General features: G+C 37.8%; 1 protein-coding gene across 2 annotated transcripts in view; it reads left to right on the forward strand.

Annotated features, from left to right (window-relative positions):
* The first annotated feature begins 55 nt into the window (after positions 1–55).
* CPB1 (carboxypeptidase B1) overlaps positions 56–25,379 on the forward strand; it is a 39,435-nt gene continuing 14,111 nt past the window's right edge. The window contains exons 1-6 of one of the 2 annotated variants that reach the window (XM_085587727.1): positions 56–8,179; positions 19,527–19,602; positions 21,196–21,320; positions 23,632–23,731; positions 24,179–24,280; positions 24,632–24,733. In XM_085587727.1, coding sequence (XP_085443853.1) covers positions 8,052–8,179; positions 19,527–19,602; positions 21,196–21,320; positions 23,632–23,731; positions 24,179–24,280; positions 24,632–24,733 — 633 coding nt within the window. In that variant the 5' untranslated portion in view covers positions 56–8,051. Of the gene's footprint in view, positions 8,180–8,209; positions 19,432–19,526; positions 19,603–21,195; positions 21,321–23,631; positions 23,732–24,178; positions 24,281–24,631; positions 24,734–25,379 lie in introns of those variants that run through there. The other variant, XM_021536904.3, reaches the window with a different exon arrangement.

Genomic DNA, 25,379 nt, shown 5'->3' on the forward strand with positions numbered 1-25,379 from the left:
CAACCCGACAGCTAAGGGAAGAGCCCACAGGATGGACACCCACACCACTTCCATCATGTATCTGCAACCAAGGCAGGTGCTCAGAAACACGTTATTGCTGAGCCTTACACTCCCCTGTCCACCTGTGCATGGGGGACAGTCTGGTCTTTGCTGGGGATCCTTGGACATGTGGTTCCTACTGAAGAACAGGTAGGAGATGACCAGAATATTCTTGGTGCAAGGACCTACCATGCCAGCAAAGGATTAAGCTAAGTAAGATTAAGTAAGATTAAACTCTCTATGACTTTGCCATCTTTGGGGAACTTTGGATTGAGCCCTCTTAATATCAAAAGAAAACTGGCTATAGATATTTAAGAACAAACTCCCATTACCTTAAAAAACACAAAGTTAGAATTAATAATATGCAATAGTATGCAGTTATTTTTAGAAAGAGTATCCACAGTGCTTTTCATTTCTGTGATAACCAAAGTAAAATAGTACAAACCCTTAGTCTGTCCTTGTACTCTCCTGTTGTGAGGAACCCAAGTCAGTACTAACAGGAACAGCATATAGCCCTAAATACAGGCATCACACCTCCTGTTCATTTCAAATTCATTATTTGAACACCTTTTTTGCTGGTGAATAATTACTAAATTACATATTTAACATGTACATGCATAATATCTATTTCTATTCATTGTGCAATAGTACTTTCTATTACTCATGTTTTGTGCTCTATCCCTACTTGCTTGCCCATTGTACACCCATCCTAAAGCATATTGTATAATCTACACTGGTTAGCCCAATTTCCAACAAAACCATTACAGATACAGTGGGAATTTATCTGGCTTCTTGACCTAACAAGTCCCTCATGTTTACATTGTTAATCAAGGGGTTGCAGAAGAACCACAAGACCAAAAGTCCTTTATCTTACCAGCATTACTATTTGATATTTTCCATTGTCTACTTGAAACTGTGACAGCAGCAGAGAATACAGTAAGTTTTCTAGTTTTGCTTGAATATCTTCAGCAAAGGTTTCTTTTGATAAACCTGACCTCCTTTTGAAGTATACTAAAGTGCAGGTATTCCCAGGGAAATATTTGCCATTGAAAGGAGAAACAAATCCTTAGGGGAGGGTGGTTGAAGGCCTAAAAGAGGGACTTACTGAATTTGTAAACATTATTGTTAAATGCAAATATTTAATTTTGGTTTTGCAAAAGATTGAGGGGAAAAACACACAAAAAAGAAGAATAAATCTTTCGGCTTAGTGCGAAGTGAGGGCTGTTCTATCAGTTAGTGAGTGCACCTCCACAGCGACCTCCCAGCCAAGGCTGAACTAACAAACCCTCAGTCCTCCAACCCAGCTGTCAAGCTCAGTGGCACCAGCAAACTCTGCAGATGTGGCAGGACACTCGAGGGATAGGGCCAGATCAGATCATGTCTGAGAAGAGCATTGTGTGATCTCTTTAGTGGACTAGTGCCACGAGCTTCAGCTTTGTAGTTGGCAAGTTAGGTAACAAAAACTAGGCATCATTTTCTTTTCAATATTTTTGTGAGGTTATAATTTGTGATTTGTGGACATTAAATGCTTTCTATTTCAATAGCCAGTTTTATATTATAGAAGTTTACCTCGATTACGTAACAACTTTTACTGTCTAAAGTATTACTAAAAACATACAGGCCACCAATAAATGTCATTGTGAAAGTCATCTCCACTTCTGTGTTAAGCACCCAAAGCAAAAAGATCTGTTTCTGTGTTGTTGTAAGTACTAGGCTCTTTTCTGTATAACTACAGCTTAGGCAATATCATCCTTAAAGTATTTCTGTGTAATGCTGTAACATTTTATACCACTATTCCTCATTACTTTTAACCCCTATCCTAACTCAGCTCTCCCTTAAATCTTTGACATGAGCAGGTTGTGTCAGCAATTCTTTTGGAGAGGATACCCAGCTAGCTCCAAAATCACTTGTAGAGCAGCAGTTCAGTAATTCATTTCTGTATCCCAGAACAGACTAAGCTAATGAAGTTTACTTGGAGTGGAGACTTAGCAAATTGCTAATTTTCCTACATACATGTTGGAGTTTGAAGCCAAATTTAGGATTAACCTTTTAGAAACTAAATTTAATTTTAGAGACTAATTTATTTAGAATACTGTGTTAAATACAGGATCACATTGCATTATGAGTAATGTCCTTGAACAGCCTGACTCAGGCTGCCTGTAGCCGAGTATTCAGTGTAAATATATCCACTTAGAATATAAGCAGTGCTACACTGTACTGTGGCTGCAGTGGAAACAGCATCAGGTTCCAGAAGGGAATATGATAATAAGAAGGGATTGGGGAGGGGAGGAGGAGTTGGCAGTGAAAAGAATGGTAGATTGGATTTTGCCATTTCTAATTTGTAAGAAAATAAAATAGAATTTAGTCTTGCATATCCCTAGTAAACTCCACTTCATACCTTGCCTTATGGTGTCACATACTGCAAAAAAGGTGAAAAACAGTTAAAGGTTGGTACTATGAAATTGTTATAGCTTATGTGATGCATAACTTGTTTTCCATGTATATTCCTCAGCTTTGTGTACTGGCAGCTTTATGTACTGGTAGTGTTGTTAGGCTACAATTAAGCAAAGGCTCTGGGGCAGGAGAGCAGACAGAGCCATACCTTGGAGCTTTATCATGAGTGATCAGAGGTGAAGAATTCTTAGAATAGGATGGAAAGCAAAGACAGTTGCTGAACAAATACAAAACTGTAAAGATAATTAAGCCCACCATTAAATAACATTTTTTTACATTTTGTTTTTTGAACCAGTCAGCTAAATAATTAAAAATAATTAAACAAAAAGAAGAGAAAATGCTGAAAGAGAATTTCAATTCCACTTAGAATTACTGAGAATTTCAACCATCTCCAACTCATATTCTCAAGCAAATGCAAACCGGGACATTTCTGTGAAATTGAATGAATAAATAGAAAAGTTGAAGTTAACAGATGTGTGTAAGATACTAACAGCCACTTTGCTACTATTGACTTTTCTTTAAAAAAAAAAAGTTGAATTACGCACTTGAAATCCATCAGATAATTATATGCCCAGGAAAGGGAAACAACATACTGCCCATGGGCTTAGATGAGCTTTGCATACCTAGCCTGAATCCTCCTCCTGCTTAGCTAAGCCTGAATCTTCCTCATGTTTAGTTTATCAAATAGTACACAACTACACCAAAAAAAACCACCCATAACAGCTAAACTAGAAAACAAAACAGAAATAAATTAATTTTGTGAAAATATATATTACAGTAGTGCTATTTAATTTTTAAATGATCTATGAAACACTAAATGATCTAAAATAACTTTAACAAGCTTATAGTAACTCAAATAATGTTTAAGCTTCTATAAGGATTTTGTTTTGTACTGCAAAAAGATCTCCAAGCATGAGAACCAAGATTCCAGACCCAAAGCCCTCTTTCTGCACAGCAGCACCTATAAAGTGAGACCATGTTTATGATTTGCAGGATGCCTTTCAAAGGCAGGACATAAATAAGTGCCCCTGAGATGTAATGGCACCTGCCAGAGCACTGATTTTTGTGATGTGATTATTCTAGATACAAATGGAAAGAAGCAGTAGAAAGGCAAACTCTGTATACTAGACTGTACTATACAATGCCATTTTACATGTTAAATTCTGAAGAACTGTGTTTCTGGTATTTTTTATTTTCTCTGCTTATCTATGATGGCTCTCTATACTGTGATCTGTCATTTTACATGAGAGTACATAGCAGATATGCACTGTTTTGTTTCAAAAGAAAATAATATATTTTCAATAGCTTTCTGTCTAACGCATCTGCAAAACCAGTAACCTTTTCACAGAGCTGTCTACATCAGAGTGGTTGTATTTTGAAATACTGAAAATATTAAAACAATACAAAATAACTTTAAATAGGTGTCAGTTTAACTTGTTCTTCACACCGTATGTTTAGACTGTTTCTCATTAACCCTACAAGTACCTGCATTTTTATCTTTAACTCAGCAACATGGAGGCAAACCATGTACAGAGTCTGACATGAACACTTGATTCTAGAAAATGTACATTATCTGTACAGTTTATACCCTGCAAATTCTACAGTTGCTCAAAATTTTTTTAATCATCAATCTTTGTGACTCAATATCCTGTAAATCAAAGAATACTTTAAACATTTATTGGAAAAAATATGCTGTACTTATCTAAGCTTAAGCTTAGATAACATTCTACCAAGGGATGTGCTCCTACAATTCTTTTCATGAGGGATTCACCATTAATGTGCACATCAAATAAGTGCTTGACAAATCAGTATCAAAATGCCAACATTCAGTACTGTAACCCAGAAATATGCATTTGATTTAAATGTGGAACTGAACCACAATATTGTCAAGATGCTAGAAAAGTACATATGAAATAATTTTTTTAAAAAAGCTAAAGGCATATTCCAATTTTTAGCTCAGTTCCAGCCCAAAAGTCAACTGCAAGATAAAGTTTTCCTTACACTTCAATGCTTATCTTGGAGTGGTTTAAAGGCTAAATTTTCTGCCAAGTTAGTTCAATTATTTTGACAAGGTTATCCCATGACAGAACATGCCTTTATCTCTCCTGACATATCATTTGATTGATGATCTGGTTATGTCACAGGAGAAGCTGATCAACACCACAAAGCTCCAGAACTCCCAGCTCCAAGGAGATCATCACCCTGGCATCCAAACTTGTACTGGAGATCAGCGTGCACAGAGCACAGCAGTAGAATCCAGTTTCACTTATTGCAAAATAAAATTTACTCCCCTGGCCCCATACAGCAATGGAGGCAATAATATCCTGAACAAAAATTATCGTGGGTAGAGATATCCCTGAAATTCCACTCCTATGCTATACCTACAATATTTCACTTACTGATAACTGATTGTCAGCCAGCACACACCATGCACACACCACTGCTGCACTGGAAGTATGGACTAGAACAAACACTAGGGCTTGTTTTTGTTTGGCAAAGCCTTGCATTTAATTTATCATGTCTACACTTAAATTTTGGGCTTTCCACCCTGTGTTTTTCTCCTAACAGCTATGCATGAAACACTCTCTGGGGGTTAAGTTCATTGTAACAGTGGAGAAAAGCACATGGGCAATACTAACAATTTGCTCCAACACACACTGTGTTAATCCCACATTGTTTTTAAATATGTGTTTTCATAGAAAACAAAAGAATCTAAGACTTTCCCTATATGCTTTTTATTTGGGAAATGTTTGATTTCCCAAAAGCACAGAGCAACAGGAGGTCTCTAACAAATTTGAAAACAAACAAACATTCTTTTGCACAAGCTTTGAATCACAATTTAGACAGTATTTTAGATGTAAACTGCTGACTACACATTTGACAGGACTTTTCTGGCAGTCATTCCAGTATTTCTTTCTTCTTCAGAGGGCCTCTGAGTAACAGGACATAAAATATTCTTTTAACAGGGGGTAAGATTAAAAGATACACTAAATAATAAATATTGGAATACACATCAGTGCAGCTGTGATGCCTAGAGCTGTGCTACCCACTATTAATTTCATTATGTTGAAAATGGTACAATTTTAAACTAAGAGCCTCTCTACAAGGCAGAAGTGGTCCAAAGGCTCATTATTATTTCAGGCTCTTGTAAAGATATAAATCTTCAGGAATTATAGGACTTGAAGTTGCAAACATGCATTTAAGTATACTTTAAACCCCTTGGTATTCTACATTTCAACCTTCAAATTGCAGCTTGTAATAGCAAGCATTGGCATCCAGAAGAAGTCAAAGCAGGTCTATAAACATTGGCCATAAACCTGTTCCTGTGTCCAGTCTAAACATGACTTGTAAGGTTTCTCTTGGGCAGTGCCAAAACCTGTTTCTTTCCCATCTAAAATCATATTGCTCTATGGACAAGAATATAATTTTTAGTTTAGCAAATGAGACTTTGCATTTTCAGGATTATGAGAAAAAAAGAGAGTACCACGATACCACTCCAGAAGACCACCAGCATCCTCCCTGCTTGTTCTTCAGCCCAACCTTCCATCTCCTCATGTTGCTGCAGTGCCCCTGTGAGCCCTCTGCTCCCTTTGGGGGTTGCTCAGTGCCCCTGGGCACTCCATGGCTCATTGTGTCAGTGCTGCTCACCTGCTGCTCACAGCTGAGCCCACTGAGGATGAGCTCCCACAGCCCCACCCCAATCACCACAAACTCTGTGCCTACATGCACACAGACATTCAGGCACTTCAACAATATTTGTATCATGATACACCTTTATCTTAGTAGATAAAAATTACTTCTATGCTGTCATGAAATGTAAAATGTTTTCCATTATCAAGTTAATACAACAAGGCTTGAATGGAATGGAGAACTTCTACAATTCTTCATAACAGGGGTCACATTCAGACCCATCATCACATTATTTTCTGGTCACCTATTCAAAAATCAGAAAATATCCCTGCAGCCACTGCATTACAATACTGCCTCAACTGCTTGTTGCAGAGCAGCAAGAAATTGTCAGTGAAATGGTAGGGGAATGTGTATGTGTCAGTGTGCTCTGTTGATTTTTGCACATCTGTTTGCTTTTGGGGATTTGGGAGCAGGGGTTATGCATGTACAGGGTGCATTTGCTACAACTATTTTCTCATTTTGAAAAAGCACAGATCTCGAGGTTCGTTTTTTTCTTTGTTTCATGTACTCTTCTCTTTATTTAGGTATAGCCCTTTTTATTTTGGGTATAGCCCTTTTTTCTTTTGTTTTCCAAATAAGGTTCTCTCTCTTGGTATTTTCTAATGTTATTTGAATCTTGTCTTTCACCTAATCACATTATTTCAATAAACTTAGAAAGGTCAATCCTAAACCAATAACTCAAAAAGAAAAAAAGGGCTTAAAACTTCAGACACGGAGCAGCTCACTCCAAACACCACTGCAGAGCTCACCATCAGGTTATAACCATAAAGGAAGGTAAAAATATAGCAGTCCCCATCCCAACCGAGCAAGCAGATGCATCTATCAAACACATAGTTATTACAGACCACTTCCTCTCTCCAGAAGAGGTGAACATCTTCCTGTGCTTATGCCACCAGCTTCTAGAAGAAGAGGGGTTTTTCTGTTCCACTTTTCCAAGTGAGACCACAGGGCTGACACAGAGGGAGCCCCTCCATAGCAGAGAGCTCAGACTTCTCCCTTCCATTTTACATGTGTATGCTGTTTCCCCTGCTTTGTTTTTGACCTCCTCATTATATCTAATATTAAAATTAAATATTATGCAGACAAGAAAGACAATAAAGCATTAGAGAAATAGTAAAACTAGATTTTAGGCGAGCCCTGCTTCTGTTCATACATGTAGTCTGCCATTTGCTGGAACACATTTCCTCTCAGAAAGCCATTTAAAAATGAAAAATATGTAATATAATATTTTGAACACATCCCTTTAAAATATCTACTTAGCTTACCAGATCACATTCATCTTGTGTATTCTCAAAGTTGTAACAAATTTCATTTAAAGTTTCATTGACAAATTATTAAATACTCCCCAGTTTGCCAAATTTTCCAAGGAATACAAATCTTCATATAAAAATGCTGCTGTGAAAGACAATTCTGTGCAAACTTAGACATACAAATAAAAATAAATCACACTAAGACATCACCCTATGTGATTTCCTGAGGGAGAAAACCCCATAAGATTTACTGAGCTAGGAACAACATAATAAGAGACAATCTGTGAATTAATACTCAAATCAAAGCATACACTAGATTTTATACACTAGAAGATTTACTTTTATCCCCACTAAATTTTTTTTTAAATGTAAGCACTGTTATTTATCAACTCCCTAGGGATAAATATTTGTGGTTTTCTTTTAAAAAATGATGAAGCAAAACAGATGCTGCAGAGCAGAGCACAGCAACACAGGGAACTGTTTGCTCACCCTCCAGTGAGCCACGCACATTATTTGCAATCATGCAAGCCCTCACTAGGCCAAGTGCTGAGCCACAATGAAGCCTTGCTGCCTTGGGAGCTGTGCACGTGCATTTGAGATCAGGATTTGGCCACGTCCATGCCTTCCTGGCCCAACAAGCACAACCCTTGCTATATGAATTCTTACAGATGCACAGACAATAACTTCCCTGCTGGTGTGCAGCTCACATTTGCCTTTCACCAGGACACTGACCAGCAGAACACCAGGTAAGAGTGCGTGCTCACTTCATCCATCGGCTGCACAGGCACAGGGAGCTCGCTGTGGCTGTGGTGTCAAAGCCCGCTCAGCCACCAGCTTGCCCAGGGAACGGTGCCGCCCTCTCGCCGTGAGGTGCCCCATGGCTGCTGAGGCTGTGCCCTGGCCCGCTGGAGGGGAGCATTTCCCTCAGTCTCTCACAGCACAAAGGCTTTGTTCCCCATCCAGCACAGTGCTCACAGAGACCCCAGCCCAAACAGGGGGTCCTGTCCCTTGAGAGAGGGTTCCTGGGCGCTGCTCTTCTGGCCTGGCTCCTGGCAGAGCCCACACACATTCTGCCACCACACTCCTCCAGACACACACCCAACCTCTGAGGACATTCTTGTGCCTCCGTGAGTCTGATCAGCAGCACCCGAGGGCTTCCCAGCCTGCCTGGCCCAGCAGCCCATTGCAGCCCAGCCTGGGCTGTGCCCCACCCCAGTGATGCTGATGGACCCTGAGCTCTGTCCCAGCCCAGCTCTATCTCCATGGCCCTGCTTGGCCATCCTATGCTGTGGCCCTCCCAGGTGCCCCTCACCAAGCCCAAAATAAGAGCACTGAGAGGTTTGAGGTTACTCTGGCAGTGGTCTCTGGGGACAAGAGGGGGGCCCCGGAGATCAGGATGTAGAAGTTTTCCACTCAAGCTTGCTCAATTGCATCATCTGCAAATACCACATCGGAATTCATAATGACTGGTTAGGATTGTCAAAATAATTTCAGTCGCAGCACCTATCTGCTTTTTAAGACTCAGTCTCATCTTGAGTTTTGTTGGATATTTATGGTGATTTAAAGGTTTTTCTCAAATATAGGCAGTATACCTGACAAGCATTAAAAACCAAGAAGGGAAGAAATGTGCACTGCAGACAAGTTTGGCCTAGTGAAAAAACCCCTTAGAGGAGGAATGTCAAATAGGGTATTGTATTGGCAGCCTGAACTTGCAGCTACAGTCCTTCACCATTTTCTTCTTGGCTCATTAGACAAGAAACCAGACATGGGTTCCACATTTCAAAATTCAACCAGTTGAATCCATTCATAAACAGCCTTTTCCAAATACAACCACTTCTTTTTGCAACACAGAAAAAGGGAATTTTTGGCACCTCAGCACTGGAAAACTTGAATAACAGATAGTTTGGATACCTATCAGGAATGACAGAGGTTATCCAGCTTTGTGACAAAGCCATGGACTAAGTAATTGGTCAGAACTTTCTAGGGGTTTAGAGACACTTCTGAGGCAGAGGAGGAGCTGGTGGAATAATTAAGTTGTTTTACATCAGCTTCCTCAGTTCTTGCTGCAGTTCAAACCAGCAGGCAAAACCCCTGCCTTTCACTACAAACAGTGCTGGCCTTGTGCTAAGGCTACAGTTCATGATATGACTTTAATTTATAGCAGACAAATACAGCCTGTGATAAGCTTGGAAGAATTAGAAAAGGCCTTGGCAGAGCTTCAGCACAATTTCAGCACAACGTTTTTGGTTTCTTGTCCCTTGGGATGGTATTCCTCTACCATAGGTGGTGTTTCACATGAAATCATTTAAAATCTATGCTCTTTAATTACTTTTGACTCCTTAAGAACTTGCAGTCTCTCCCACCAAACAGCTTTCAAACACTGATATCAGCATATGCAGTTCAAAGATGACAGAAGAACCTCTGCTTTATTTGTAAATGCTGTTATTTGTAAATTCTGAAAGAACCATGAGTGGCTTATATTTATGATTAACAATTTGTACTGTGAACATTTGTGTTTTACAAGGTTCATAATTTTCCCCTTTTGTCAGCATTGGGTACTTCATAACAAAATTATTCCTAAAATATTTCAATCCTTAAACAGGTATTTCATGAATATGCAATTTTTTTACAAATGGAAAAAAAATTAATAAGTTCCTGAAAATAATATCAATGCAACTTAAAAACAAAACCAACTTGTAACATTACACAGCTCCCTGTAATGATCTGCAAAGAGCTCCATATATTTGTATCCCTGTGGCTGTATTGGAGTGTGGCCTCACTTTGAGCACTTCTCTTAAAAAGGGGTCTCCAGGCAGCAGACACTTTCCTGGCAGTAAAAGAAGTATAACCTACCTTTAAACCCTTTTCCATGTAAGTAATTGGAAAACTACCACATCTGTAAAGCTAGAAAATGATGAAGGGAATGAAGGTCAGCACAATTTCTGAGTGGATGGAGAGGGACTACATGAGGCAGTCCTTCTCTAACCATGTGGCCTTAGCCACAAGCTTAAGGACTCATGGTATAAACCTATTTGAAGTGCAGATTTTTATTGGAGTTTTTTAATACTTTGTGCTTGTCAGGATGTTTACATTTGTTTCCATATATAAGCTTCAATTCTTGCAGTCTCTTAGCCTTCTGCCTGACTGCAGTTCCTCAGGGCAGAGTGAAGTAAAAAAAGAAAAATTTTATAAATCAAAATTTTTCTGGATTACATTGCAGGGGAAAAAAATAGACAGAAACACAATGCTCTTACTGCCTAACTCAATTATAGAAAAATAATATCAGTGAGAAAATTACTACTTCCATAATTATTCTTTTCAATAATTATTTTTCAAAGTTCCATGAAAAGCTCTGAGTGCATTTCAAACTTTGAAGCAATGAAGTAGATCAAAGTATGCGTATGATTATTCTCTCTTACTAAGGAAGATGCACAGTGTTTGACAGCTACAAGAAATGTTTTTGTGGAACTTGTAGAATCAAAATAGCAATAAACTTAAAGCAGTGTGTATCTTGACAGATTTAAATACAAAATATTCATGTTATGTTGCCAGTTAAATGGATTGTGGTGTTTTTCTCTCCTTCTCAGGACAAGCATGCAATGTTTTAGACAAGAATCAAAAGAAAGGAAAATTATATTTCTTTTAGTCATTAAAAGCGTAGCTTTCCTGTATTTTAACTAAACTCGGTTTGAAGGGGGGAAAAAAGGGTTTGGAAAAGAAAGTCTGAATCAAAGAGATAGGAGATAGGACACAATTAATTGGATTATATTGCCTCTGGAACTGAGGTATGTGAATTGCCACATACACCATTGCCAGATCTTCAATACAAAATACTTCTATGGTAAGGAATAAATGAGAGCCAGGATTAACAAATTAAAATATCTTCTTTAACAGAGAGAACAATTCTAGAGAGATTAAGAACAGATTTCCTCTGTCATTCAGTGCCTTGACCAAAGAGTCCACCAAGATCTTCTTTCTTTGCTGCATTTCCTAGAGCTGAATCTGGAAAGAAAAAGTCCTCTTTGTGTCACTGGCCCAGCCTTTGCAATGAAAAACTCACAGAGGAGCAAAATATTGAGGAAAATGTTTTGCCTGGAAGCACAAGTTCATCCTCCCAAGCAATATCTATCCTTTGCTTTGTCCATTTTCCAACAACAGCTGCTGGTCATCTGTCATATGAATATGCTTTCAATATACTGGGCTTGAAGCAGCTGGGCCAACTTGAAATCAATTTGAAAAACATGTTTATAGAGAAAGGCAAAGGAAATGACCTGTAACATTGTAGACACAATATGTTCCACATGAGAGCTCCATCAGTTGACTTTTTACCAACTCAGTTATTTTATTACCATTCAAGGTCTTCAGTTTTCATTATGTTGTTTTTGTTAGTATGTCTGGAATACCTCTTGCTTCCAATCTGCATTCCCATTATTCTGTGGTTCTTTGGTCCCAAAGGAAAAGTAGAAGTGAAACAGCCATTTAAGTGGAAGGCTCCACTGCACACTCCTGTGCAAAGTGACTAAAGTGGCATTGATGATTGAAGCAAGATTTGCTTTTCTAGTAGATGTGTGAGGAGAAGGTACAAGCAGGTGTTTCCTTTCTTTTGTGGCTATGAAGAGATAAGAATGAGTGTCAAAGGAGAAGTGACACAAAATGGTTTAAAATTAATAGTTTTTCTTCCAAGCAATTCCCATGCAAAATTTGACAAATCTGCCTTGAACAAAGTGATCCACCTTCTATCCACCCACCACTCAAGCCATCACAATTTAGTGAAATGTAAGTTAGATAGCTCACAAATCTAACTATTGTGGATATTAGGATTACATCTTAGAGCATAATGAAGGAGAAAGTTGATGAAGAGGGCATTCTCTCACCTTTTATTCTGCATAAAGCCTTTACTTGATCCAGAAATATTTCCAGTAAGCCAAAGTAGTAATTTTTGTTTTATGACAAAATCTCTTAGTTCAAGTTTCAAAAGCTTGTTATTCAGTGACATGGAGATATCATATGTTCACGATATTCAACATCATTACCTGTTCTCATTTTCTTCATTGGATAACAATTACCAGTTTCTTCAAGCATTAGAGAAGTTTCAGCAATTTACCTAACTCAGAAAATACACTGGGACAAAAGCAGCATTAAGGAAGCAAAATATTTAATTAAAAACGGTATGAATCAAAACCACTCAAAATCCCAAACTTCACATATTCTATTCTAAGACTTCCAGTGAGAAAACAAAGTCAAATGTGAGCAACATACTGAACAAACCAAGGGACAGCTTTGCTAAGATAGCTAAATCTTTGGTGGCAAACCAAGAGGAAAAGATTCCCCAACCCTTCTAGAAGCTGCAAGTAGTAATATTTTAATTATTATTTTATCTGGCCAGGCTCTTGGACCAGATTTCCTGATGACATTTGCACACAACCAGCAGCTGAACTGCTCCATGGCTGGAGTCCTTCATCACAGCACATCATGGGTGTGACAAACTGGCTGCAGAATACAGCACTGGGCCTTGGGATGCCTTTTCTACCTTTTCTGTGAAGTACTACAGCAACATTTCCACATCAAAATACTTTTTTTTTTCCTTTTTTCTTATTTTTTTTCAGAAAACATTTTAAATAATTCACAGAAAATGTAAGGATTTCAGGTAGCTGTGATGTTTCAGAAGGAAGTGGATCAAAGCATGGTCTCTCTCTTTACTCCTCCTTCACCCCTTCCTAGTAGTTCTGATTGCAGGGTTGGAAGCTGAGAAGTGCACCAAAATATAACTTAGAAGCAGAGATAAATTAGTAGCAAAAACCTGTGTCAAAAACTGGACCTGCTCAGTCCCAGTGTTTGTGTATTACTACCTAGTTTTACAAACTGTTTCAAACCAGATTGGTAGAAGGAATATTTTCTCTTGATTGTGCTTTACCAAGCAAAAAAAAAAAAAAAAAAAAAAAAGGAAACAATTTAAACATCTGGGGTTGCCTGTGTAAGAAGAATATGGATACTGAATTTAAAGCAGCTATCTTATCTGTGATGCCTAATATTTCCATTTGTGCAGACAAAAGTATTCCCCAAGAATTGTGCATTTTATACTCTGAAGCTTGCTTCTCTTTTGTTTCATTGAGGCTCTTTTCATACAAATGTAACCAATACTTGTCCAGCTGAATTTATTTTCAGATTAATTCATGGAAATAAAATTTGACTATGGTGACAAGATTAATTTGCTTGCACTCTGTATTTTCCTTTGTTCCATGAAACATGCTGTTTACTATAACAGATATAATAACAATAACAGATATAATAACAAATTATTAATTTTTTTAAAAGTCCACTGTTATCTTTTGTAGTTGCACTCCTTCTTTGAATAAAAGGTACCTAGGAAAAAAATGCATACCTCAGTTAGATTTGGTTCCACATCCCTCAGTAGCACAGATTTGATTTGTTGTTCATTTTTTCCCAGTGATATCTCTCAAATAATTAACACACCTGCTTAAGTCAGACAGGTTCTCTTCTCAGTGTGAGTTTTGTTTACTTACATGTTCACAGAGGAACAAAGAGTGCCAAGACTAATCCATTCAACTTAATCTGCTATCCCATACTCTTGTAATGAGTGAGCTCTCACTAGTTTTTGCAATTAGTATGTTTTGATAAGGCTGTCCAAGTAGAGATTATTAGTCCAATTAATTGATTTGAGAAAAGTTTTATGAATACTCTTGATCAATTAATAACTGTCAGTCTGTTTAAGAAGGGATATATTTTTACATGAACAAACTGATGTACAGAACTTTTTTGTTTGGTATTTTTACATGCTTCTTTTGGTGTGGGTTTGGAGTTTTTTTTCTTTTTTTTTTTTCAGTATGTTTTTTGAAGTCTAACTCCAAACTCCTCTAGAAAGTAAGAAGGGAACTAATTGTATTGATCTTTTCATGTATTATTGGGAAGGAAGCCAGAGAATTAGCCAAAGTTTTATTTGATTAGAGTAGACTTCCGCTTTCATCTATAGCTTGTGAATTTGGGTTATTTCAGTAGATGTGAACAGAAAACTTTACTAATTTCTAAATAGTCTTGTTTTTCTGAAATGGTAGAACTCCCTGACATTTGCCCAGGTATAATACCAATTGATATAACCTGTCTCTCAACAAAGAACACTGGAAACACTGGATTTCAAAATCATCAAGAACTTAAGGATCTATCTAAGCACTAGGCTTCAGATTTATCAAGCCTGCAGATTAAATACAAGCTATGCAGGAGAAAAATGTTCATCATTTACATCACCCATGAGGACCATCACATACAAAAAGCAAAACAAAACTGTAAACTACACAGCAATCTCTAAAAAGAAATTTCAGTTAGGCCTAACGATGGAATCAAGCTGCTCAGCCCACTCTCCTCCTTGAACCTCTCCTGCTGATGCTTTTTTTTATGCATCTTAGACTCTCCTGTTAACTCTCATCTGCCTTTGCTCCCACTCATGATCCTGCTGTGCTGAGTTGACACCAATAGAGCATCACTATCTGGATCATATTTAGTGGGATGAAATGGAGATCCATCTGTCTGTCTAAATCCTTCTGTTCAAACTGGAGGTGGATGAATGCACATTGACAGTCTGATTTACCTTCAGCCCCTGCAGAGCCCAGGATGGGAATTAGGGGAACACTGAGGAAGACAGCATGCTAACAGTCTGAACTACGCACCCTGGGGAGGCCTCAGCAGTGGGCAGACACTCCTGTGTCTTGTTACAGAACAATTCTAGCACCACCTCAGCAGCATCTGGTTCTAGCACTGTTGGAGATATTTATAGATGAGGATGATGTGCTGATCTACCCCAGAAGAGAAACTGCTAGACCCATCAGATAGCTGCACAAAGATGGGAGATGGAACTGGCTTCTATTAGTAAGAGCACCAAGTGTCTGCTTACTCCTGTACCTTTCTAGAGCAGGATTTTTTGCTGCAGTTATGATCTCACTTCACACCATATGCTGATTTCAGTGCCTTCAATTTTTAGGGAAAAGAGCCATATGCTTCTGTGTGTCTTTGAGCTGTCACTGACCCTGCTAGCCTCTCAAAGATCATGGCATAGGCTTGAGTGTGAGAACTGGCCACAGTTTGCACACGACAGAAAGCTCAGCCCAAGGACCAGCTGATTAAGCAGATGTCAATAACCAGTGGGTGTGAGGTCAGTCCTTCTCATTGCTTCATTAAACATCTTTTTTCTGTTTGGCACTAAACAGATTCTCACTGTTTGGTTTCTGGGAATTCTGGTACTGCAAATACCTTTATCCACTGGTTCTATTTTATATATTTCATGCATTTTTTTCAAACAAATATGATTTTAAATACATTATCATATGTTCAGCTTCTAGCTAGGGTAATAAAATACTTTCTAAATCCTAAGCAAGCTGTGCATGGATTATACAATGAAACTGCAATACTACAGTCAATCCTGATAACTAGAGGCCAATAGTAAAATATGATACTTATTTCACAGGAGATACGTTGGCAAGAATCCACTGAATCTACAAAATAACAAGTTACAAGTTCTGCTGTTTCTCCCCTGATGAGTCAATAACAAAAGTACAAAGACATCCCAAAGTCATGAGAGCTCCCTCTTTTTTTGCTCCATACCTTTGATCACATCACTTCAATTATTTTAACTTCTTGTCGAGTACCTGTTCACCTATTAAGTAGCAAATGTGAAAAAAAAAAAATTAAAAAAGAAGATACCTACACATAGCTACCAAAACAGTAGGATATAAGCATGTCCCAGGGCCCAAAAGTTGAAAAAATCTTTGATGAATTAAAATAACATTAATAATATATAAATAAAGAGAACGTACCAAGAAAGCTTGGCTAGTATGCTGGATAGCAGATTCTGCTGATCCTGGCCTCTTCAAAGTATTCTCAAAGGTCTTCAGAATATATTCAATAGTTTTACTCTTCAAAACTAAGGTTAGAATATATTATCTTAACAAATAAATGCTCATAAGAAGGTGCCTATACATCAAATACATGTGCTTGGTCTAGGGCACATGCTAGGACTTTGCTACATAACATACATAAACAGTGTTAAGATTTGAACATTGTTGATCTTTTGGAACATAATAAATATTAAAGAATATTAAGAAGATAAATTTGTCAATCAGGGATTGTAAGAACTGACAATATTTTGTGACTAAGTAATGGTGGACTTTTTAAAAAGCTAGATCAACAAACTACTGGATTCAGGAAATCTCTATTTACTGAAACTCCTATAAAAACAGACCCTATTTATCCTCAGACTCTTGGACTCTGTTTGATAACAAACAGGATGAAAGGCTTCTTAGGATAAAGGATACTTCTGAAATGCTAACACTGATGTTTTTTTTTTTTCCTTTTATCAGCCTGTGGGTAACCTCCATATGTTTTTCAAAGTGGAGTACCAGAGTAACTCCATTCCAAAAACTAAAATAAGAAATTACTACAAAGATGAATTTCAGCTGGAATGTAGCCAATTATTTACAGGGAATATTCTTTGTGAGTGACAGCATCATAGTAGGCTGTATTTTAATCATCTATAAAGTAAACAACTACAACAAAATTGCAATTGTTGACACTGTTTTTAGCTTCAGTTATGTTAAGTATAAGGCAAAATGTCTGTTCTGAAGGAAATTACCACACATTCTCCTTCTGGATTTTGCTATTTCCTTGATTACAAAAAAAAAAAAATTTCCTTCTGAATCTATTCATAGATATAGGTAATGCTCTCCTCTCTGTGATAGGCCAAGGTTTACTCAACCATGGCCAGCTGATGATGTTGGCTTGTAATCAGATGCTAAAAAGAACAGATGGCTTAACCAAATCTGATTTGCTCTTTTATTTATACTTATGCTGCCCCTTTATCAAGTACATATACAAGTATTAGACACTTATGCTATACAGTTAGAAGAACAAGACAATGTTTAGAGCTAGTTTATGAATTAACCTGACAAATATCCATCCTGAGATGCAAAATAAATCACTTAAGTAGGATTCCAGGTCAGTGTTTTTTTCTGATGTAGTCTGGGATGGAAACTGCAAAAACTGCCATTACAAATTCTGGTATTCAGTGATGCTTGCCAACTCAGTAGTCAATGCTGCATCACTGATTGTTTGGAAAAAAAAAACCTAAACGTAAAACCAAAAAAAAACCCCATCATCTCCAACTGCATGAATAAGGAAGCAATTTATTAAAAGTAAACTCAGACTTTGAAATCTGGCAATTTCTATTTCCAAAATGCTTCTCAACAGGGAATGATGACATCTGCAAATTGTTTGATTACTTTTCATGATCATCTATTATTGCAAGTTCTCTGCTTGATCATCTCCACTCTATTGTGTTTGCAATTGTCTTTATGGGATCAGATCCTTTTATTTGATACTGATATCTGTAGTGCTGATCTCATCATCATAAAATTAAAACTTCTGGAGACTGTGCAGTATTGTTTTGATGTTGTCAGAACAGCTCCTGATGTCCTCTGTCTTCAGAGGCTTGTCTCTCAGAAAGATTATTACTGGGCAAGAGCTTGCAGTGCTACAAATTAGGCCATTAATTGCAGCCTAAGTTTAAATCCTACGGTTTGGCAAAGACAGTTTTCAATAAGTAGGCCCAGTAGACTTTTTGACTCTTCTTTTAGGAAAGTATTAATTATGGGTCATATTGATATGCATGAATTGTACATTGATTTAAAATCATATTCCTAGCTATTCTGTATCTATGCTTTAGTGAAGTGACTCCAGAGAACCTCATAAAAAATTAGGTCTGATGCCACATTCATTCTTAAAATGCTCAATGATGATTAAATTTTCTGTACCTTGAAACTGTAACTACATCTTTTAATTTGAGATGAATTATACTATTTTTCTTAATAATTTTTCACATATTATGTAATACACAGTAGAGATTATCTGTGTCTGCACTCCTTTAATTTGCCTGGTTACTTAAGCATAACAGGAGACAGATCTGAGCTCATAAATTCCATTTTTTATTCATTTGTTCACTGATTCATTTAAAGGCTCCCTATCAAAAACATCAATCACATCAGGACACAGCATCAACAGATAATTAATGTTGCATTTTGTGCCAAGTACTCATTAATGAAAACTAAACAGATGCAAGAGCACTACTGCAAATACATGACTGTTCTTCAGAGTAGGTACAACAAGAAAGTTAAAAACGCTTTTGTATAAATACATTTCATTTGATTTTCTTAGTAAATTCCACAGTATTAACCTGTAAGATATTTACCTCTGATCCACACATGATGAAATTAGAGAATGTACAAGAATCAGCAGCTGTATCACATGCAGTATATATACAATCCTACTGCTTCTAGAAATTTCTGTCCTTTCAGTCCTGTAGACACCTGACTTAAATTTATTGAAGTGAGCAAAGAACCAGATCATTGCTTGCCTTCTCTGCTGGGGAAAAATTAGCTAAGTGGTATATCCCAATTGGTAGATTCCTCTTTGACAGTAATATGTCAAGGTCAAACCTATATTATTAAGGTAGAGGAACACTGTGATTAAGACCAGGCACACCACAACAGCATCTGATGGACATCTACCATTACACAAAGTAACAATAAAATATTAGAAAGTTTGTAATTCAGCAGCCACTTTATTAAAAAAAAAATCTAAATTCACATAAAACAGAAAGTAACAAAGTAAATTAAATTCACTTTCTCATATCAAGAGTTTATCCAGCTTAAACAGCAAGATTCTTTAGCCAGGCCTCTGTGAGACTTTCAGCTGTTTTCACAGGTGTAGAGGAAAACACAATATAAATAGTATGCGAATAAAACAAGGATAAGAGAGTAAACTATCAGGTGATCAGTAGGTTATTCTGGTGTATAACTGATAAAAAGAAGGTCAAAACAAGTTATAAAAGCAGCAGAAAAAGAACAGAAAACCTGTTTGAGAAAATGTGGGCACTCTTGGTTCTCATAGGTGCTGCATCTGTTTCTGCTCACCTGCAGGATCTTTCCTTTGATGGGTAAGAACAGACATTGAGTTTTACATCTGTGATTTCTTCTGCATGATCAAAAGGCTTTCAACTGTTTCAAATCGAATCTTTTTCTTCCCTTACAGACAGAAGGTGTTCCGTGTGATTCCACAGAATGATGAGCAAGTGGAAATCCTCAATTTCCTTGCCAGCATCATGGAGGTAAAGGAATAGGGGAAGTCATTATATTGTAGTTGAGGGAAATATTTCTCCTTTTGCTCAAATAACAGATACATTTTTTTAAATTGTACCACAGAATTAAAGATCTTGGTTTCATTCAAGTTAGCTGTATTGTTTCTTTGGAAGGAATAGGACAAGTTGATAAAACTAGAGCTATACAAAACATTCAAATACCTTTTAAGAAGTCTGGTTTACCCAATCTGAATGTCAAAGTGCCCATCAGAATTTATTAATAGAATAAATAAATCTTAAAGGCTGTATTCAGTATCAGGTGCTTTCAAGAATGTATTAGATAAATTATGGAAATTCCAATTACCAGAACTTTTACCATTACAAGCGAAATATTTTGCTCATGTAAGTATTCTAAAAATCTATACTCCCAGCAAAATGAATTTTCCTTTGGCCTCTTTTCTTCTCTGACTTTCCTTTAAAGCTTCCCTTCTCTCTAAGCTGCATGTTTCTCACCGACCTTGATGTAGATATATTATGACACAATGACACGATGAAAAACAACAAAGACAGCAAATGTGTTTTCAATATTTCTGTTCAGCTTTGATGTTGTAAAATAGCTGTTGGTGAAAAAGACACCGTTAGCTGTAGGATGAAAGGATGGTATTTTTAATGAAGTACAGATGTGTAGACCTATCATCAACAGGCTACTACAGCATGCTGGAACAGTTTTCTGTAGAACAACATACTATTGGAATGGTGCTGCCAATACTAAGGAAATTAATATATACCATACTTGCTTTTAAGTGTGAAATATCAAAGGATTGTTTGTTTTCTTTTTCTTTTAAGAAAAGATCCCTGAACTACCATTGTTATACAAAGCAGTCAGTCAGGACTGATGTAATTGTGTATTCTAGAACAATCACCTCATTTGATGACACATAATTCATGAATAAGCAGCCCAAATTTCTTTTGCCTTCATGAGATGAAAGGGTGAAAAGGCATCAGGCTGGCAACTCAGCTTTGTTTCCATTGGCCTTCAACAGAGCACTAAATCCAGAGGCTTGGATGCTTACTTCAGCAAAAATAAGTGAAGAAGCAATAACACTGTTGTTTGTCCACTTGGAATGAAACATCTTCAAAGGCACAGGTTCCTCATATCTACTTCAGTGATCTCTTTTAAAAGCCCTCATACAGACAACAGTCTTTTTCAGCTGATTTATGTAAAATATTCATACAGTTCACCCCTGATATTGAATTAATTTCTCTCTGACATTTATAGGCAAAATCCTGAGCAAAAAAAATGAAAGAAGCTGTAAAAATGAAAGAAGTTATAAATATAAATATAAATATAGTTACAATATTCACAATTCTGTCTGAATGCAAATGATGGAGACAATTTGTGAAATCTCCAGAATTCTGCCATATAAAATGCAGGGCCTAATAAAATCTTAATCAATTTCCATTTAAAATTTAGGTTGATACTTGTGGGAAGCAATGTTGAATCAGTGTAATAGGATAGGCATGAAATTCTATATATTAATCACAACGTCACCAGCACACATACACCAATCTAAAAAATTACAGCCACATGTATGTATTTATTTGTCTATGTATTCATTTCAGGTTGACTTTTGGCAGCCAGACTCTGTCACACTGGTAAGGCCAAAAATGCAAGTTGATTTCCGAGTTGAAGCTGAGAAGTCTTTTAAGGTTGAAGATCTTTTGAAAGAAAATGGAATAGAATATCAGTAAGTTTGTTCTCACTACTGTACTTTGAGTAGAAGTGAACTAAATACCATGGAGGGTGTGTTTGAGCTTTTCATATTGGTCAACTGATTTTCCTGTTTTAACTTCATCCCTCCTATGGATAAATCTACTGGGTTCAGCTTTCCTATGACAGTTCAAATGGACTGCTCTGCATTGACAGGGTGAGATGAAATGTTGATAGAGGGAAGAGACAGGAAGCAGAGATGCAGTACCAGAAATTTCCCTGAGATGAAAGCTCACTGCAGTACACAAGGCTGTAGTATGGATGGGAATAGAAATATTTCCTACTACACACAAAGTGCAGCAAAGGTCTAGAAAGAGCCAGAAAATACACCAGATGAGGGAAATGGACAGGGAACTGAAGCCAGAAAATAAAATGGTGAGCCTCAAGGGCTCCCATAAGCAGGTCACTAGTGAGTTGCAGAACAATGTCTAGGCCAAAAATATCCAACAGGTGAATACAGACAGAATACAGCTGCCAGGTGAAAGGCCAAGGAAACAGATTCCCAGGACAGCCTTGGGCTGACAGAAGTCGCATAGCAGATCCATGGCAAAGATGTCTCCAAAGGGAGAGCTGACCAAATCTGACTGCAGCACAAATGGAGTGAACAGAGCACACTGCCACATTGCACAACACTGGGAACACAAGCACTATTGTGGGTACCACTAATGGAAGAATAAGGAGAATAAAGAGTTGCATGACCCTATTCTTCACTTCATATCTTCAATCACTGGGCAAGTATTAACTGAGGATGAGAAATTCCCTTTGAGCTGGAGAGGCATGGTCTATCTTCATCTCTCCTTTCACTCCACTTTAAGTATTGCAGAATGGCTCTGCTCAACTTCATTATCAGGCTTCTTTGATGTGTAAAGCATAGTCTGTCAACATTATGTACTCAGACACTGAAAGTCAGTAGCATTTGATCAAGTTTTTTTATTATTTCATTTGGCTGAGAGTAGAGTTTTTGTCTCTCAGTCCCACTGCTGTTGTTACGAGACCAAACTCCTTCATTGGACATCAGAGTTCTCAGGATAACTTTCATGATCTGTCAATCTGTCAAGCCAGACTTAATCCATCCATAAACTTACTGGCCTCATGTCAATCGTGTTTGATTTGGATGCCTCTGCAGAAACAGAATCTAAAAGCACTCTAGAATAAATGGTTTTCAATAATCTCACAGTGCACATACAGTACCGGAGTCTCATTTCAGTGGAATTTCCTCTTTAGTGAAGGAGTTACTCTACATGTGTTAGTTTTCCTATAATATTCATTTATTGCCTCAGGTCCATGCACAAATCTTTTGATTGCAACAAAAGGCCAGAATGTCTGGAAGCTGTCCCTGAAAAACTTCAGTGGATTGTCCTTGTGACAGCCCAAGCTGTTATAATCCTTTTGAAGTGCAGCTGCAGTGCCATGACATCATGTCACTTGCAATATTTGTTCTGAAGGCTGCTGGTGCTTCACAAACTGGTCTCCTGTTCCTCTATCCAAATCACAAATGATCAAGGACATATCCTGGATGAATAAGATTTGAAAGAGTTTTAAGACAGGCGCTGGAAAAACAAGAGGACTTCATTTTTTGATAACCAAGGTTGAAATATAAACAAAAGGTCCTCAAGAGCATGCTCAGTGATAAGTTGTGCCTTTGTGTCAGCCCCAGGGAAAAATGAACAGGAGAGATCCAACCAATCCAGACAGGCTGTTGAGGTTTTCTTGAAATTGTGTTCTATTAACTAGCTCACTTCACATGCAATAAAGCAGCTTGGAGGATGGATAATGCCACCTGCAATAGAGCTGTCAAACCACATCTAACCTTTGGAAGCTTGGCTTGACAGGGAATTTCATCAGGCAAATATCTCTGGGTTGCTGCCTGGTTTTGAAACATTGCTGCAGTCTAACTGTCCTCCAGTATCAAAAGTTCAAGAAGGCCCTTTTCCTATTGACAGAAGCAGCTGGCAACATAAGATCAGCCTAGAACTCATTTTGAGACATGCTCTGTCTCAGCATTGCCATTTTTCTGAAACCAAACTGCTTCCACCCTGCAGGTTTGTTAGTATGGGAGTGAGGCAGCTGCTAATTGGCAGGAGCCTGTTGCTCCCTGGTCCTTCTTATGGCAAGGCTGAGGCAGGATGCAGGTTGAAACTTGAAACTCCTGTGTCTTATTTTCAACCTGCCCACCTTTCCTTTCCCAATCAGTGCAGCCCAAATGCTGGGCAGACCTTCAAATGTCTTACTTTCCTGCTGGATTGCTGTATGTTTCTCTTTACACTTTTCATGGTGCCTTCTTGCAGAGTTCTGATCGACAACCTGCAGGCTGCACTGGATGCCCAGTTTGACAGCCAAGCTCGTACTGCTGGCCACAGCTATGTGAAGTACAACGACTGGGACACGGTAAAGTCAAGAATTTACCACATTAGCAGCTTAGTACCTTCTGTAGTCAAAGTGCTTCCAGCCTTCTTCCCTTTTCCTCTTCTGCTTCATCCATTGACATAATAGTGAAGCTGAGATGCTTCACTATTAATTTCCTTTCCTTTTCAATATTTCTCCCATCTCCTCTGGTAAACAGCTCAATTCCATTTCCTGCTTCAGTTCTAGCTCTTCATCTCCTGTCATAAGACCCCTTCCTCCTTTTTTCACAGCCATGCTCATTTTTCCTGACATGTAATCATGGCCATGCAACTCTTCACATCTTTGCAGTGGCTGCTTGGCAATCTACAAATTGTATTAAATAATAGGGCACATTAGATTCTCAGAAAGACTGTTCTGGCTGGAAATATGCAAATTAATCAGTCTGGACCTGAGGAACAGAGATTTAGATTTAACCTCTTTATTAAACAGATAGCTGCTTGGACTGCTGATATTGCTGCTCAGAACCCAGACCTTGTCTCTCGTAGTGTAATTGGGAAAACATATGAAGGACGGCCAATGTACCTTCTCAAAGTAAGTGCCTCAATTTCTTTTTTTGCCTCTATTTACAGTAATATATCATTCAAACATACAAGATAAACTTTTAGAGACACTACAGGAAATAAATCAACAATGCAGACCAATTAAATAATTGGGGGAAGTTCATCAACATCAATAAAAATGAAATTATTAAGAGTATTTTTTTAGCTTGAATGTCATGGTCAGGTACAGTTGGGAGCACTCCATAGATTTCCATTTAAACAAGGAATCCCATATTTGTATAAAGTTTGACTTCTTAGGTCAGCAAGCTAACTGACTTGTTCTGCATACAATTTATTTTGTTTAAGCCCTGGGGTGTTGTTTTTGTTGTTGTTTTTTTCCTAGATGGGAAAAAGTGGTGCAAATAAGAAGGCCATCTTTATGGATTGTGGTTTCCATGCAAGAGAGTGGATCAGCCCTGCTTTCTGCCAGTGGTTTGTGAAAGAGGTCAGTAAGCTTAATGATGAAAAAATCATTTACAAAACCTATGTTTATGAAAATCTTAAATGAGAAGCAAGAGCTCAGGCCACTGCCTTTTTCCCTCTAAATACATGTCTGCTTGTGCCTTCTCCTCACCTCAGCGGGTTAAGGTGTAACTACTTAAACCAAATCTTTGTGCTTGGACCTGTAATCTTTCAGCAGCTTAAGGCAACATGAAATGTGTCTAAGAGGTTCTGAAATGTGTCTAAGAGGTTCTGAAATGTGTCTAAGAGGTACCTGAAATGTGTCTAAGAGGTACTGTCAACTACAACGGTTGCTCAGTTTGTAAATTTTTTTTGCACCTGTAGTCAGAGAAAGGTGAGAGGAAAGCAAATTTGTAGTGCTTGAGTAACACTACAGACATAGCCATATTCTGTACACAGACATAAGGAATAAGAAAATTCAAGGGCACATCAGAAGGCACCTGAATGCACTTTAGAACAGCTGACTTGCTACAGTGCCAGGTGGTGGATTCCTTGCAACCTGCTTTACTCAGTAAGGCAACAGAGAGGATGTAAACCTACCTGCAGCTCAGCACTGAGGAAATGTACCCAAGAAAGGAAGAAGACTGTAAATAAAGCTCCCTAGGCTCCACTCAGGAAGAGGGAAATGC

This window comes from Lonchura striata, chromosome 9 (assembly GCF_050655825.1).
Source record: "Lonchura striata isolate lonStrDom1 chromosome 9, ASM5065582v1, whole genome shotgun sequence".
Lineage (NCBI taxonomy): Eukaryota > Metazoa > Chordata > Aves > Passeriformes > Estrildidae > Lonchura > Lonchura striata.